This window comes from Gopherus evgoodei, chromosome 1 (assembly GCF_007399415.2).
Source record: "Gopherus evgoodei ecotype Sinaloan lineage chromosome 1, rGopEvg1_v1.p, whole genome shotgun sequence".
NCBI lineage: Eukaryota > Metazoa > Chordata > Testudines > Testudinidae > Gopherus > Gopherus evgoodei.
Window position 1 is genome coordinate 36444990 of NC_044322.1, and position 14375 is coordinate 36459364.

At 46.8% G+C, this 14375-nt stretch overlaps 1 protein-coding gene across 1 annotated transcript in view; it reads right to left on the reverse strand.

Moving 5' to 3' along the window:
- The window catches only part of LOC115650957 (gap junction beta-6 protein-like), a 63936-nt gene extending 59333 nt beyond the window's left edge, over positions 1-4603 (reverse strand). Inside the window, exon 1 of the mRNA XM_030561684.1 lies at positions 4490-4603. Coding sequence (XP_030417544.1) covers positions 4490-4494 — 5 coding nt within the window. The 5' untranslated portion in view covers positions 4495-4603. The remainder of the gene's footprint in view (positions 1-4489) is intronic.
- Between the last annotated feature and the right edge of the window lie 9772 nt (positions 4604-14375).

Consider the following 14375-nt stretch of genomic DNA (forward strand, 5'->3'; position numbering starts at 1 on the left):
GATGTGGGAGACCAATTCCCCTCCTCTTTGCCAAAGGAGGAGAAAGGTTTTCAATTGGGGTCTCCCACCTTTCAGGAAAGTTCTGGGACTGCTGAGCTATGGCCTATTCTGAGGTGGGATTTCCTCAGGCTCTGCTCTTGAAGCTGTTCCACTGTGGCTAAATAATGAAAGTGGCATTGGAGAGGGGAACTGGTGCCATGGTCTCCCACCTCCCAAGTGGCTGTCCTAACAATTGAGCTAGAGTCATTCCCTCACTCTCTAGCCCAATAATGGGTCTGTTGTGGATACTTACATAGTCACTGGGCTAGAAATCAAGTATCAGAGGGGTAGCCGTGTTAGTCTGGATCTGTAAAAGCAGCAAAGAATCCTGTGGCACCTTATAGACTAACAGACATATTGGAGCACGAGCTTTCGTGGGTGAATACCCACTTCGTCAGATGCATGTAGTGGAAATTTCCAGGGGCAGGTATACATATGCAAGCAGCTAGAGATAATGAGGTTAGTTCAATCAGGGAGGATGAGGCCCTGTTCTAGCAGTTGAGGTGTGAAAACCAAGGGAGGAGAAACTGGTTCTGTAGTTGGCAAGCCATTCACAGTCTTTGTTTAATCCTGAGCTGATGGTGTCAAATTTGCAGATGAACTGAAACTTAGCAGTTTCTCTTTGAAGTCTGGTCCTGAAGTTTTTTTGCTGCAGGATGGCCACCATAAGGTCTGCTATAGTGTGGCCAAGGAGGTTGAAGTGTTCTCCTACAGGTTTTTGTATATTGCCATTCTAATATCTGATTTGTGTCCATTTATCCTTTTCCGTAGAGACTGTCCAGTTTGGCCGATAGCAGAGGGGCATTGCTGGCATATGATGGTGTATATTACATTGGTGGGCGTGCAGGTGAATGAACCGGTGATGGTGTGGCTGATCTGGTTAGGTCCTGTGATGGTGTCGCTGGTGTAGATATGTGGGCAGAGTTGGCATCGAGGTTTGTTGCATGGATTGGTTCCTGAGCTAGAGTTACTATGGTGCAGTGTGCAGTTACTGGTGAGAGTATGTTTCAGGTTAGCAGGTTGTCTGTGGGCGAGGACTGGCCTGCCACCCAAGGCCTGTGAAAGTGTGGGATCGTTGTCCAGGATGGGTTGTAGATTCCTGATGATGCGTTGGAGGGGTTTTAGCTGGGGACTGTATGTGATGGCCAGTGGAGTCCTGTTGGTTTCTTTCTTGGGTTTGTCTTGTAGTAGGAGGCTTCTGGGTACATGTCTTGTAGTAGGAGGCTTCTGGGTACTCGTCTGGCTCTTCTCTGGACCCTCTCTAATTTCTCCACATCTTTCTTGAAATGCGGTGCCCAGAACTGGACACAATACTCCAGTTGAGGCCTAACCAGCACAGAGTAGTGCAGAAGAATGATTCTCGTGTCTTGCTCACAACATACCTGTTAATGCATCCCAGAATCATGTTTGCTTTTTTTGCAACAGCATCACACTGTTGACTCATATTTAGCTTGTGGCTCGCTATAACCCCTAAATCCCTTTCTGCCATACTCCTTCCTAGACAGTCTATTCCAATTCTGTATGTGTGAAACTGATCGTTCCTTCGTCAGTGGTGCACTTTGCATTTGTCTTTGTTAAACTTACCTCAGACCATTTCTCCCCAGCCCTATGTGCAAACCCCCCCAAAAACTAAACTGTTTGATGCATTTGCAAAATAACCCATTGAATCGTACAGAGATGCACCTTTACCCGCAGTGCAAGAGGCAGAATGAGACATGCCTTTCCCACACTATAAAAAGTGTAACCAGCCAATTTTTGATGTGCTGTATACATAGGGCTATCAACCCACCTGCATTGGTCAAGGTTTCACCTGCAGCTTCCCTCCAGTCACCCACAATCAGATCAGAGCCAGAAACTGTTTTAAGAGAGTCTCAAGATAACATATCAGAGTATGTAAATCATGAATGCAAAAACAAATTCTTGGTTTCAGCTTATTCAAGATCATCATGTTTTGCCTCTAATGTGCCCCGATGCATGACACTGACATATTTTTCTCCAATTTTTTCTCAAAGTACCAGTGTTGTCCTGTTTTACACTTAATATGCAGATTATTTTCTGATCTCCAGTTTATACAAGAAATCTGGATTCTCGTTCTCCATTGTGCTGTACCTTGTGCATAGTGTGTGTACCTACTCTTCACTATATGTATCCGTGGAAAATGTGTGTATCTCCTTTTTGGATTTGATAGCATTGTACAATACAAGGGACAAGGCAGTGGAGACTCAGGCCTTGGTAGCACCTTTCCCAGTGGGATTCTGTAGGTAACATTTCATTCCTTATTCCAGCTAAGTCTTGTCTCTAGAGTTTTGCTCTTGTGCAGCTTGGTTATCTACATTCAAGTGCACATACTTGAGTTCACATTGTTCCTCTTTCTCCTATACATAGACAATCGATTATAAGGATCAGTACAAACTCTCCCCATTTGATCCTCACATGAGCTGTCTGTGAGTCTTACTAAAGTGTCAGTTTTCCAAATCAGAGAGACATAAAGGAAAACCTCCCTCTTGGAAGGGTGGGCAAAATTGTATTAATAATTTTCAGGACAAGAAACACTGATCAAGCTAAAACTAGCTTTAATTGGTAGCCTATCAAGCTGTACCACTGTCTAAGTCTTATTAGTGGCCACTCAAAACTGGGAAGATTTTTTTCCTACCTTTGAAATTACTGAAGAAACCTGAAAGAAATCCTTATCAAATGGCTTGATCCAAAACCCACTGAAGTCAATGGGAGCCTTCCCATTGATTCCAGTGTATGTCTTTCCATTCTCTTCAATGGACTTTGGATTAGGACCCACATCTCTACAATGGAAAAACCCATGGAGCAGTATAAGTGAGGGGCAAATATATTAGCACAAAATGTGAACTGGATCTTGTAAAGCAAGAGTTAACTCACACAGCCAAATGACCACTTCAAGTGGGGCAGTCAAACCAAATTCCACTGCATATTTATTTAGTTTAGTTAATAGGACTTCTGTAAGGGCTCTGTAGTCCTGGCACTGGTTCAGAACAACATATCATAAAGCTTAAATGACATTAGCAAAGACAAATTATTCATGCTCAAATTTCCAGATCTTTGTTCCTATGGAAACTAGTGCATACAACATTATATCTCCATTTATGTAAGGTTACTGCAATTACATGCACCAGGGGAATTTACATGATTACATACCACCATGAAATGTAAACATGACATGTCCTTGCACACACAACTGGGGTTGATCAGGGCTTCTACCCGCTGAAAATCTGAACCTTAAGCTTATCTTGTTTTGACTTAAATTATTTTTTTAAAGTTTTATAAACCATAACTATAGTTCTGGTTTCTGATGTATACAGGACATCAGGTACACCGTCCCCTGGCCTACAAGAAGAGGTACATAGGGTAATACATCATTTATTAACATTAGGACAGCCAAATTCATCACCATCACCAGGTGCTCATAACATAACTGTCAAATTACAACTATGAGGCAACAGTAATTACACAAATTACGTTTGTGTGCTTGTATTTTAAAATAATACTAACCCAAGTTGGATAAGAATCGCTCACCTAGTTTCTTGCACTTACCAAAAAAAGATGTATGGTGGCAATTTGGACATTTATAATAATTGGCGGGGGTTGTCTGTTTGCTGTGATTGTTTAGAAAAAAGAACTGGGAGTATCATTTTGTTTTGGCAATAGTAGATTGTAAGTGATTGAGGCAATTGTTATCTAGTTACATACTACCCACTAATATTACACAGCCATATTAGGTTTGTTAAACATGAATTGTTATGTAGGCATATGGATTACACTCAACACACAGATCAGGTACAATCTATAAACATAATTGTATGTTACCTTAATAAAACTCCCTGATGGGATGAAAGGACGGACAGTAATTAGATTAGAATTATTTTAATGAAATTGATGCCCTCCACTAGAGTTAATTTCAGAGCCAGGGTTTTTACCCCAGGCACACAATCCAGGCCTCACCACTTGCTTTTCCTCTAACTGGGACACCCTGGTATGCTGTCCCAGCAGGGAATTGCTAGTACTATTAACATTAGATACTAGCAGTTCTATCAACATTTAGTTTTGGAAGCACTTGGTGGTGGAGAGAACGGGAAAGAGGGAAAGGAATGGGGAAAAGGAAAAGAAAACAGGGTTAGGAGAAAAATCAGAAGAGAATGTTTCCCTGGCACAGGAAGGGGCTCATCAGCTTGAGCCCTGAAAAGCCACTTCAGACACTGGGAATCGGCAGGGGTGACAGGCGATTTGATTCAAGGTAAGAAAATAACTGGAGCCTGAATATTACTTTTAGAATTTGTTCCCCACCTTTAGCCACTTATGTGATACAGCCCCATGCTGACAAATCTCTGAAAGGAAAGTAACCCTGCTCTACTAGTTTGGTTATTTCCACACACAACCCACCTTTAAACAAAAAGTTTCCCTAGAAGCAGAGAAGTCCTACCTCATAGAAGAGCCTCTCTTCTCCACAGCAATCTTCAGGTGTCTCTGGAAAGATGCGTCTTCCAATAGGGTAGTGACAATATATCTCTTCTCCCTCCTCTGACTTTCTCCCAGTGCTCTGGCTGATAGGGAAAGGGAGGAGAAAGGGGAGATGCTAATCCCAATGGGAATACAGCATTTATCACTTAGCAGCCGGTTGCACCCTCAGGGGATTACCACAGCATGGTGGATGGGCACTTACTACAAGGGCTTTCCTTTTGAGAAACTCCTTTAACTAACTCAATTCAAAATCTATCTAGTAAATGCTCTTAACCCAGTTTATTCTTTCCCCAAATCAGTTTGTCTTGCATTGATAACTGACCAACTTAAGCAAAACTAGTAAAAGTGAGGGTTAAAATGGTGTAAGTGCCTCTACAGGAAAGCATCTCAGGGCTTGTCTACATCAGAAAGTTGCAGCGCTGGTGAGGGAGTTACAGCGCTGCAACTTAGGAGGTGTACACATCTGCAGGGCACCACCAGCGCTGCAACTCCCTGTTTGCAGCGCTGGCCGTACTCCCGTTTTGTCTCGGGTGTAGAGGATCCAGCGCTGGTGATCCAGCGCTGGTAATCAAGTATAGACACTTACCAGCGCTTTTCTTGACCTCCGTGGAATAAGCAGGTATCCCAGTATACCTGAGGAAGCCTCTGGTAATCAAACTGGTCTCCTTCCCCAGCTTGCTCTCGCGTTCCCCGAACCCCGAGCAAGCAGGTCTCCTTCCCTGAGGTTTGCTGGGTGGTTCCGGGAACGCGAGAGCAAACCGCGGCGAAGCTGGTCTCCTTCCCCGGTTTGCTCTCGCGTTCCCCGAACAAGCAGGTCTCCTTCCCTACGGTTTGCAGGGTGGTTCGGGGAACGCGAGAGCAAACCGCGGCGAAGCTGGTCTCCTTCCCCAGCTTGCTCTCTCGTTCCCCGAACCCCCGAGCAAGCAGGTCTCCTTCCCTACGGTTTGCAGGGTGGTTCGGGGAACGCGAGAGCAAACCGCGGCGAAGCTGGTCTCCTTCCCCGGTTTGCTCTCGCGTTCCCCGAGCAAGCAGGTCTCCTTCCCTGCGGTTTGCAGGGTGGTTCGCGGAACGCGAGAGCAAACCGCGGCGAAGCTGGTCTCCTTTCCCGGTTTGCTCTCGCGTTCCCCGAACCCCCCTTGAAGCCGCCCAACAGCGCTGCAGTGTGGCCACATCTAACACCACTTGCAGCGCTGGTTGCTGTAAGTGTGGCCACTCTGCAGCGCTGGCCCTATACAACTGTACTAATACAGCTGTAACAACCAGCGCTGCAAAATTTTAGATGTAAACACGGCCTCAGTTGATTTAGTTAAACCAGTGGCACTTTTCTAATATAAACCAGGCCTAAATCAGGTGAAGCTTTGCTATGAGTGCAGTGAAAATCCCAGGGAATGGGAACAGAATAATTCTCAAAATTCATTTCATTCCTCTCTTAGGTGAGTTTCTTCTATAAGGAGCTAGAAGAAAATAAAGTTCCTGTCTACAGTAGGCAAAATGGAGGTCAAGCAACGTGCAACGGTTGGCTGTAGCACTTAGCATTTGCATCACCTATAAAACTGTGTCCACAACCCAATGCCATCCTAGGAGTTTTACTAGCATTGGGACCATTGATTCATAGTGTAAGAGTATGTCACCACTACTGAGGCCATGTCTACACTACACCCACTAACAGCTACAGTGCTGCAGCTGTGCCACTGTAATGTACATGCTTCCTACAGCCACAGAAGGGGCTTTTCCATTGATACAGATAATCCATCTTTCCCAGAGGCAATAGCTAGGTCAATGGAGGAGTTCTTCCATCAACCTAGCCATGTCTACGCCACTGGTTAGGTCAACCTGACTATGTTGCACAGGGTGTGAACTTTTTTTTTTTTAAACAGCCCTGGGCGATGTGGCTAGGTTATTCTAATTTTTAAGCATAGGCCAGGCCTAGGACTATACCTGCATAGTTATGTCAGTGTAGCTATGTCGAGGGGCATCAGAACAGAGGGGGCCAGGAGGCCATGGTTCCACCAGTTTTTAACCAGCTATAAGGATGAGCAATGGGAGGAAAGGGATGGCAGAATCTTGGGGAAGAGGCAGTGCAGGGGCAGTGCCTAGGGGGAAGGGAGAGTGTGGGGGGCAGGGCCACGGTTCAGGTGCCTGTGGCCCCCCTACTTTTAGGGAGCTTCTATCACTGCCGGCTCTGCTGGCATAGATCCATTCCATTCTAGGTGAGTGCACACCCATGTGCAAAGTTGTCGGAGATTTTTTGCCTTAGCAATATTCGTAGTTCAGCTGTGGTGCCCTCTGGAGTGCCGCACTCATGTGTTGGCATATCAGGGTGTAGGGTCAGCGGCGCCTCTCAGTTCCTTCTTACCAGCAACTCTGACAGAGGGGCAGAAGGGTGGGTAGCGGAATGGACATGAGCAACATATCCTGAAGAACAACAGTTACAAAAGGCAGGTAACCATTTTTTCTTATTCCAGTGCTTGCTCATGTCGATTCCATTCTATTCATAATCAATATCCAGGGAGATAGATCAGAATTCAGAAGTGCGGCTTGTAATACTGCTCTACCAAAGCCAGTGTTCTCTCGGGCTTGCTGAATAAGCTGGATAAATGCGTAGTGAGATCTGAATGTGTGAATGGATGACCATGTAGCAGCCCTGCAGATATCTTGAATTGCACCTGGGCCAGGAAGGCCACAGAGGACGCTTGCATCCTAGTCGAGTGGGCGTTTACAATTGCTGGTGGAGGCACTTTTGCCTGTTCATAGCAAAACTTGTTCCATAATAAAATCCGCTGGGTGGACACCGGATGACCTTTCATTCTGTCCATCACCATGACGTACAGCTGTGTTGACTTGCAGAACGGTTTGGTCCTTTCGATGTAAAAGGCTAGCGCTCTCCTGATGTCCAGAGAGTGCAATCTATGCTTCCTCCTGAGACTTATGAGGCTTTGGGAAGAAGACAGGAAAGAATATGTCCTGGCTCATGTGAAATTGTGAAACAACCTTGCATCTGACAAAGTGGGTATTCACTCACGAAAGCTCATGCTCCAATACGTCTGGTAGTCTATAAGATGCCACAGGACTCTTTGCTGCTGAAACAACCTTGGGCAGGAAAGCTGGGTGCAGTTGCAACTGGACTTTGTCCTTGAAAAACATCGTATAGGGCGGCTCTGAGGTAAGCACTCTAATCTCAGAGACCTAAGGGCAGACGTTATCGCCACCAGGAAGGACACCTTCCAGGAAAATAGAAGCAGGGAAGAGAAAGACAATGGCTCAAAGGAGACCCCCTATGAGCTGCACCAGCACTAGATTTAGGTCCCAAGGAGGGATGGGGTCCTGGACATTGGGGTAGAGTTGCTCCAGACCTTTTAGAAATTGGACTGTCATGTCATGAGTGAAGACCAACCTGCCCTGAAATGGAGGGTGAAAGGCTGATACAGCGGCCAAGTGGGCCTTAATTGATGAAAAGGACAAGCCATGGAGCTTGAGATGCAGTAGGTAGTCCAGGATTGACTGCAACGAGGCCTGTTCAGGCCTAATACCCTGGTCCGATGCCCATCACATGAACCATTTCCATTTGGCCAGGTAGGTTTCCCTGATGGAAGGCTTCCTGCTGCCCAACAGGACCTAATGGACATGGGCCAAGCATTCCTGTTCTTCCGCATTTAACCATGCAGCAGCCAAGTTGTCAGGTGCAGTGCCGCCAGGTTCAGGTGCAGAAGATTGCCATGGTTCTGGGACAGCAGATCCCACCAGAGAGGCAGCTGCAGTGGGGCTGCCACTGAGAAGTCCAGCAGCATGCCAAGCCAGTGCTGGTGAGGCCAAGCTGGGATTACCTTCACCCTGTCCTGTTTCATCTTCATGAGGACTCTGTGGATTATCGGCACCGGTGGGAAGGCATACACCAGAGCCCTCAGCCACAGGAGTAAGAAAGTGTCTGACAGGGAGTCCCTGTCAAGCCCCTGAATCAAATGGAACATGTGGCATTTCCTGTTCTGACAAGTTGTGAACAAGTCCATTCAGGGACTTCCACACCTTTGGAAGATCACACTGAACACCTCGGGATGGAGTGACTGTGATGTTCTGTACATCGGTGGAATACCCTGGCACCCCCATGTTCCTCCTTATAATATGATTGTGTGGTATCCAATGCAAAGTTTGTCATGTCGGGTGTCTTTGGAAGGCTCATGATGCACTGAGTATTGTTGTTATAGTAATGTTCTAGGTTTTAATTTCATGTATATAGTTATGAGGCTGAAAATGTGTCCTCATGGCTTAAAACAAGCCCAGGAGGCAAAAACTCTTCAAGAGCAGAGGGGCAGTTCACATCTCATCAGGGCATGTATAGGACAAACCCAGCCCAGCCTCACAGGAACAAAGGACACTGGCCTAGGCAGCAACAAAGGATCTGCTGGACTCTCGAGTGAGTCACCCCTCTTCCCTTGGTCAGTTTGGGACTATGATAAGGTAATGCTCACCTGACTCTGAAGGATGGTAGGGTGGGAGGAAGAGACAAAGCCAAGAGGGAAAAAAGAACATGATAAAAGGGAGAGGAAAGAAGCCAAGAGGGAAGAAAGAACATGATAAAAGGGAGAGAGGTTTGCCGTGGTCGCTCTCTCTTCCACCTCCATCTACAGACATCACCACCAAGCGACTGAAGCACTGATCAAAGGGGAGAGCCTGGCTGAAGGGCAACCAGCCTATGGTGAGAAGCATCCAAGTTTGTAAAGGCATTGGAAGTGTGAAGATCAGCTTAGAATGCATTTTGCTTTTATTTCATTTGACCAAATTGGACTTCTTGTGCTTTGACTTATAATCACTTAAAATCTATCTTTGTAGTTAATAAATTTATTTGTTTATTCTACCTGAAGCAGTGCATTTGGTTTGAAGAATGTCAGAGACTCCCTTTGGGATAACAAGCCTTATACATATCAATTTCTTTGTTCAACTGATGAACTCATATAAGCGTGCAGTGGCCATAACTGGACACTGCAAGACGGAGGTTCCCAGGGTTGTGTCTGGGACCGGAGATATTGGCTAGTGTCATTCAGTTGCACAATCCAAGCAGCTTACGTGCCAGAGGCAGTGTGTGAATAGCCCAGGAGTGGGGGTTCTCACCGCAGAGGTAAGGCTGGCTTCCAGAGTCAAGGATTGGAGTGATCTAGCAGATCACCAGTCCAGATAACACCAGGGAAACATCACAGTGAGCATTATGGTAAGACGAAAAGGTTCTGCTGAGGCAATCTGCTAGTACATTTCTAGTCCCCGGCAGATGCGTGGCCATATGATGAATGGCATGCTGCACACAGAAGTCCCAGAGCTAGAGAGCTTACCGGCAAAGGCCCGACAACCTGGCTCTGCCTTGCTTGTTGATATAAAACACCACGGTGGTGTTGTCCAAGAGGATTTGTACCACTTTGCCTTTCAAGTGGGACCGGAAAGCCTGGCAGGCCAACCAATCCACTCCGAGCTCCCTGACATTTTGTGGAGGGAGTGATCATCCCACAACTAGCGGCCTTGCATACTGAGCTCGCCCAGACGGGCTCCTCAACCCAGGTCTGAGGCGTCGGAAACCAGGGTCAGCGACAGGGATGGGACTGCAATGGGAACTCCCTCCAACACTGACCCGGGGTCCAACCACCATTCCAGTGACGACTGCATGTGGTCCGGTACTCTGACAGCCAGGTACAGACTGTGTCTGTTTGGGATATAGACAGGCCATGTAGACCAACGCCAGCCACGTTTGCCACGGTGAGCAGGTGGCCTTTTTTTTTTTTGTTTACTAATAGGCCAAGGTCATGACAGGTAGGACGCACCAGATCAAGATTCTTCTGGACTTGATCCCGCAATCTGCCCTTGATGAGCCAATTGTTGAGATAAGGATAGACCTGGACCCCTTGATGTTTCCGTGGGGATGACGAGAGACCAAAGGGAAGCTCCTTAAATTGAAAGTGGTGCAGGCCCACCATAAAACAAAGGAGCTATCTGTGTCCACAGAAGATGGAAATATAGAAATAAGTGTCCTTGAGGTTGAGAGCAGTGTACCAGTCTCCTGGATCTACGGAGGGGTGATGGAGACCAGGAAGACTATGCAGAACTTCAACTTCTTGAGATATTTGGTGAGTCGCTGTGGGTCCAGAATGGGTCTTAGGTCCCCTTTTGCTTTTGGGATTAGAAAGCAGCAGGTGTAGAACCCTTTCCCCCTCATTTCCCGAGGGACCTCTTTCACCGTCCCCAGCTGCAGGTGGCTTTCGACCTCCTGAACGAGGAGTTGCTCATCAGAAGGGTCCCTGAAGAGGGACAGGGAAAGGGGATGGGTGGGGGACATAGCAGAGAAGTGCAGGATGTAGCCCAGAGATATGATTTCTAACACCCAGAGATATGATGTGACTCGCAACCAGGCCGGTTGGAAGGGACGTAAATAGTTGAGAAAGGCATAAGGTGGATGCACAGTGACACGGGCATTGCTCTCCAGCGCACCATCAAAACGAGCGCTTCTAGCCCAGGTGTTTTGCCGGGCTAGGCTGAGCTGGTGAGTGGGAGGTGGAGGGACACCGATGACTGAAACTTGTGTCTCTGTCCTTTCTCCTAGCGGAGCCCTGCAGAGGCGGCCACGGCCTACGAGGTGCGGGGTGGCCTGAATTATTTCTTCGACAACTGCGGAGTATGCATGCCCAGCTAATGGAGTGTGGCCCACATGTCTTTGAGCCCATGCAGCCCCCATCCTTCTGCTCTGCAAAGAGTGTATTCCCATCAAACAGGAGGTCCTGGATGGAAGACTGCATCTCCTGGGACAGGCCTGCGGTTTGAAGTCATGAACTGCACCTCATAACTACTGCCGATGTGACCATCCTGGCTGCCAAATTGGCTGCGTCCCACGCCATCTGGAGGGAACATCTAGCCACTGTCGTACCCTCCTCTACTACTACTACTACAAACCCTTTGGGACAAGTCCTGGGGCAGAGAGTCCTTAAATTTCCTGAGGGAGTTCCACAGATTAAAGTTATATCTCCCCACTAGCTCCTGGTGGTTCCTTCTGGGTTCTCAGATTAAAGTTTTTACAAATTCAACATTTGTCCTTCATGTGTGATTCCCCAGAACACTTCAGGCAGCTGCTATGGGGGTCACTCACAGGCATAGGCCTGTTGCAGGCAGAACAGGGCTTAAAACCCAGAGACCAGGGCATGCCCTGCTTGGGGCAAAGTCACTACCTACACTACTTAACAACAACTTGTTAACTAACTGTAAACAAACTATTTACAGGACATTGAGAAATGAAGACAGGAAGAACCGCTATTGTCATGGTATAATTCCCCACTCTGAACCTTAGTGTCCAAGAGATGGGGTACCAGCATGAATTCCTCTAAGCCTAATTACCAGTTTAAGACCTGTAGCGCTGCCACTAACCAGGAATTCCAGTGCCTGGTACACTCTGGTCCCCCAAGACCTTGCTCGGGGAACCCGAAGACCCAGACCCTCTGGATCTTAACACAAGGAAAGTAAACCCTTTCCCTCATCGTTGCCTCTCCCAGGCTTCCCCTCCCTGGGTTACCCTGGAAGATCACTGTGATTCAAACTCCGTGAATCTTAAACAGAGAGGAAAATGCACCTTCCCCCTTCCTTCTCTCTTCCCCTCCCAGATTCTCCCTGAGAGAGAAAGTAATCCTAACACAGAGAGAAATTAGTCTCTCTCTCTCCCTTCCCTCCTTTCTCCTCACCAGTTCCCTGGTGGATCCAGACCCCGTCCCCTGGGGTCTCACACCAGAATAAAAAAACAATCAGGTCTTAAACAAGAAAAGCTTTTAATTAAAGAGAGAAAAAACAGTGAAAATGACCTTTATAAGTTTAAAAAATGGAATAGGTACAGGGTCTTTCAGCTATAGACTGTGGGAATACCCTCCCAGCCTAAGTATACAAGTACAAATTAAAATCTTTTCAGAAAAATATCAATTTGAACTCCTTCCAACCAAATACACATTTGCAAATAAAGAAAACAACCATAAGCCTAACTCGCTTTATCTACCTAGTACTCACTATTCTGAACTTATAAGAGCCTGTATCGGAGAGACTGGAGAGAAACCTGGTTGCACGTCTGATCCCTCTGAGCCCCCAGAGTGAACAACCACCAAACACTAACAGCACACACACAAACTTCCCTCCCTCAAGATTTGAAAGTATTCTGTCCCCTGATTGGTCCTCTGGTCAGGTGACAGCCCGGCTCACTGATCTTGTTAACCCTTTACAGGCAAAAGAGATATGAAGTACTTCTGTTCTATTAACTCTTACTTATCTGGTTATGACAGCTATCCACTTGCTAGGCAAGGGAAAGGTGCTCCGACCAACTGTCACGGGCGGTAAGAAGGAACTGAGAGGGCATAGGGCCGGTGGTGCCTGATATACTGGTGCATGAGCATGGCACTCCAGAGGGCACCACGACTAACCCTATGGAAACCGCTAAGGCAAAAAATCTCCAACAACTGTGCACGCACACACTGAGAATAGACTCAACATGAGCAAGCACTCAAAGAATGGTATTTTCAGAGTGGATGGGAAGGCAGAGGTATTGGAATCACACTGATAGTGTCACTCCTGAGAGCTCTATCTACAGCATAGTACCTCCCTTTTTGGCCACTGTTCTGCACTGTGTCCCTCCTTCCCAGGCTTTCCATGAGGCAATTTGACAGGAAGTCAATACCTTCCCACTGCTATTAAATGCCTCGCACTTGCACTAGGCGACAATAGTGCATACATGGTAACTAGCATCCATTTCTGAGAGACTGTGCATTATTTCTTGATGATTTGATTCCAAACTGACCTCAGCAACATTTTTAATCAGCACACTTACACCCCTACCAGAGTGCACCATCTCAAACCAATGTTCAGTGTAACTAGAGCTGTAACTAGGCATTTCAGCGCCCAGAGTGAGCAACCGTATTTGCACCCCCTAGGCGACACATGGGAGGACACACAGGGCCACGTGCTCCACTGATTTTTTGGTTGTGCCCCCGCCCAACCCAGACAGGGTGGGTGGTCCGTTGAGGTGAGTCAGGAGGTGAAGGTGGTGTTCCCTCCCTGAGTCTCACCATGCAGAACTAGCGCCACCGAGCCCCGTTGTGGCTGGTGTCAATGGCCCAAGTCACCCCCTGGCTTTGCGCTTTAGGTGGCTGCCCTACTTGCCCCGCCGGGGTTACAGCTCTGAGTGTAATCAGTAAAATATCACACAGGACCTTTGTGGAAGTCAGTATATTTCATTACAACCTTTTATTCATGAGCAAAGAACAGAAATGGAGGCAGATATTTTTGATATATGTTCGAAGATTTCAAACAAGCTAACGCTGAGCAACTAACCAGCTAAGACATCATGAGACTGTTACTGTGGACATGCACATAGCAAAAAGGAACTAATTTTATGTTTAAGAAGAGTTATTAAAACCTTCTATGACCTTGTCTAGAATAGAGAGAAAGATGTTTTTAAAATTATATTCACTAACAGGATTTGAAGCATCACGTAGCACAGCCACTGCTTCACACCTTATATATTATGTGGTAACCTAGGTTACAGTATGACCAGCTATTGGAATTTGAAAGATGTTAAGCAGTGGCTACATTAAGTTCAAATCATTCTTATCTATTATTTATATTACACTGCCGCCCAAAGGTTCAAGTCAAGATCAGGGACCTACCATGCCAGGCACGATATAGACTCATAACAAGAGACAGTCCCTGCCCCAAAGAATGAACCATCTAAGCAGACAATGGGTGACAGAAGGCACAGAGGGGAGATGTGACTCTCCCAAGGTCATATAGCATGTCAGTGGCACAGTTGGGAAGAGAACCCAGGTCTCAGATCACGGCCCTGT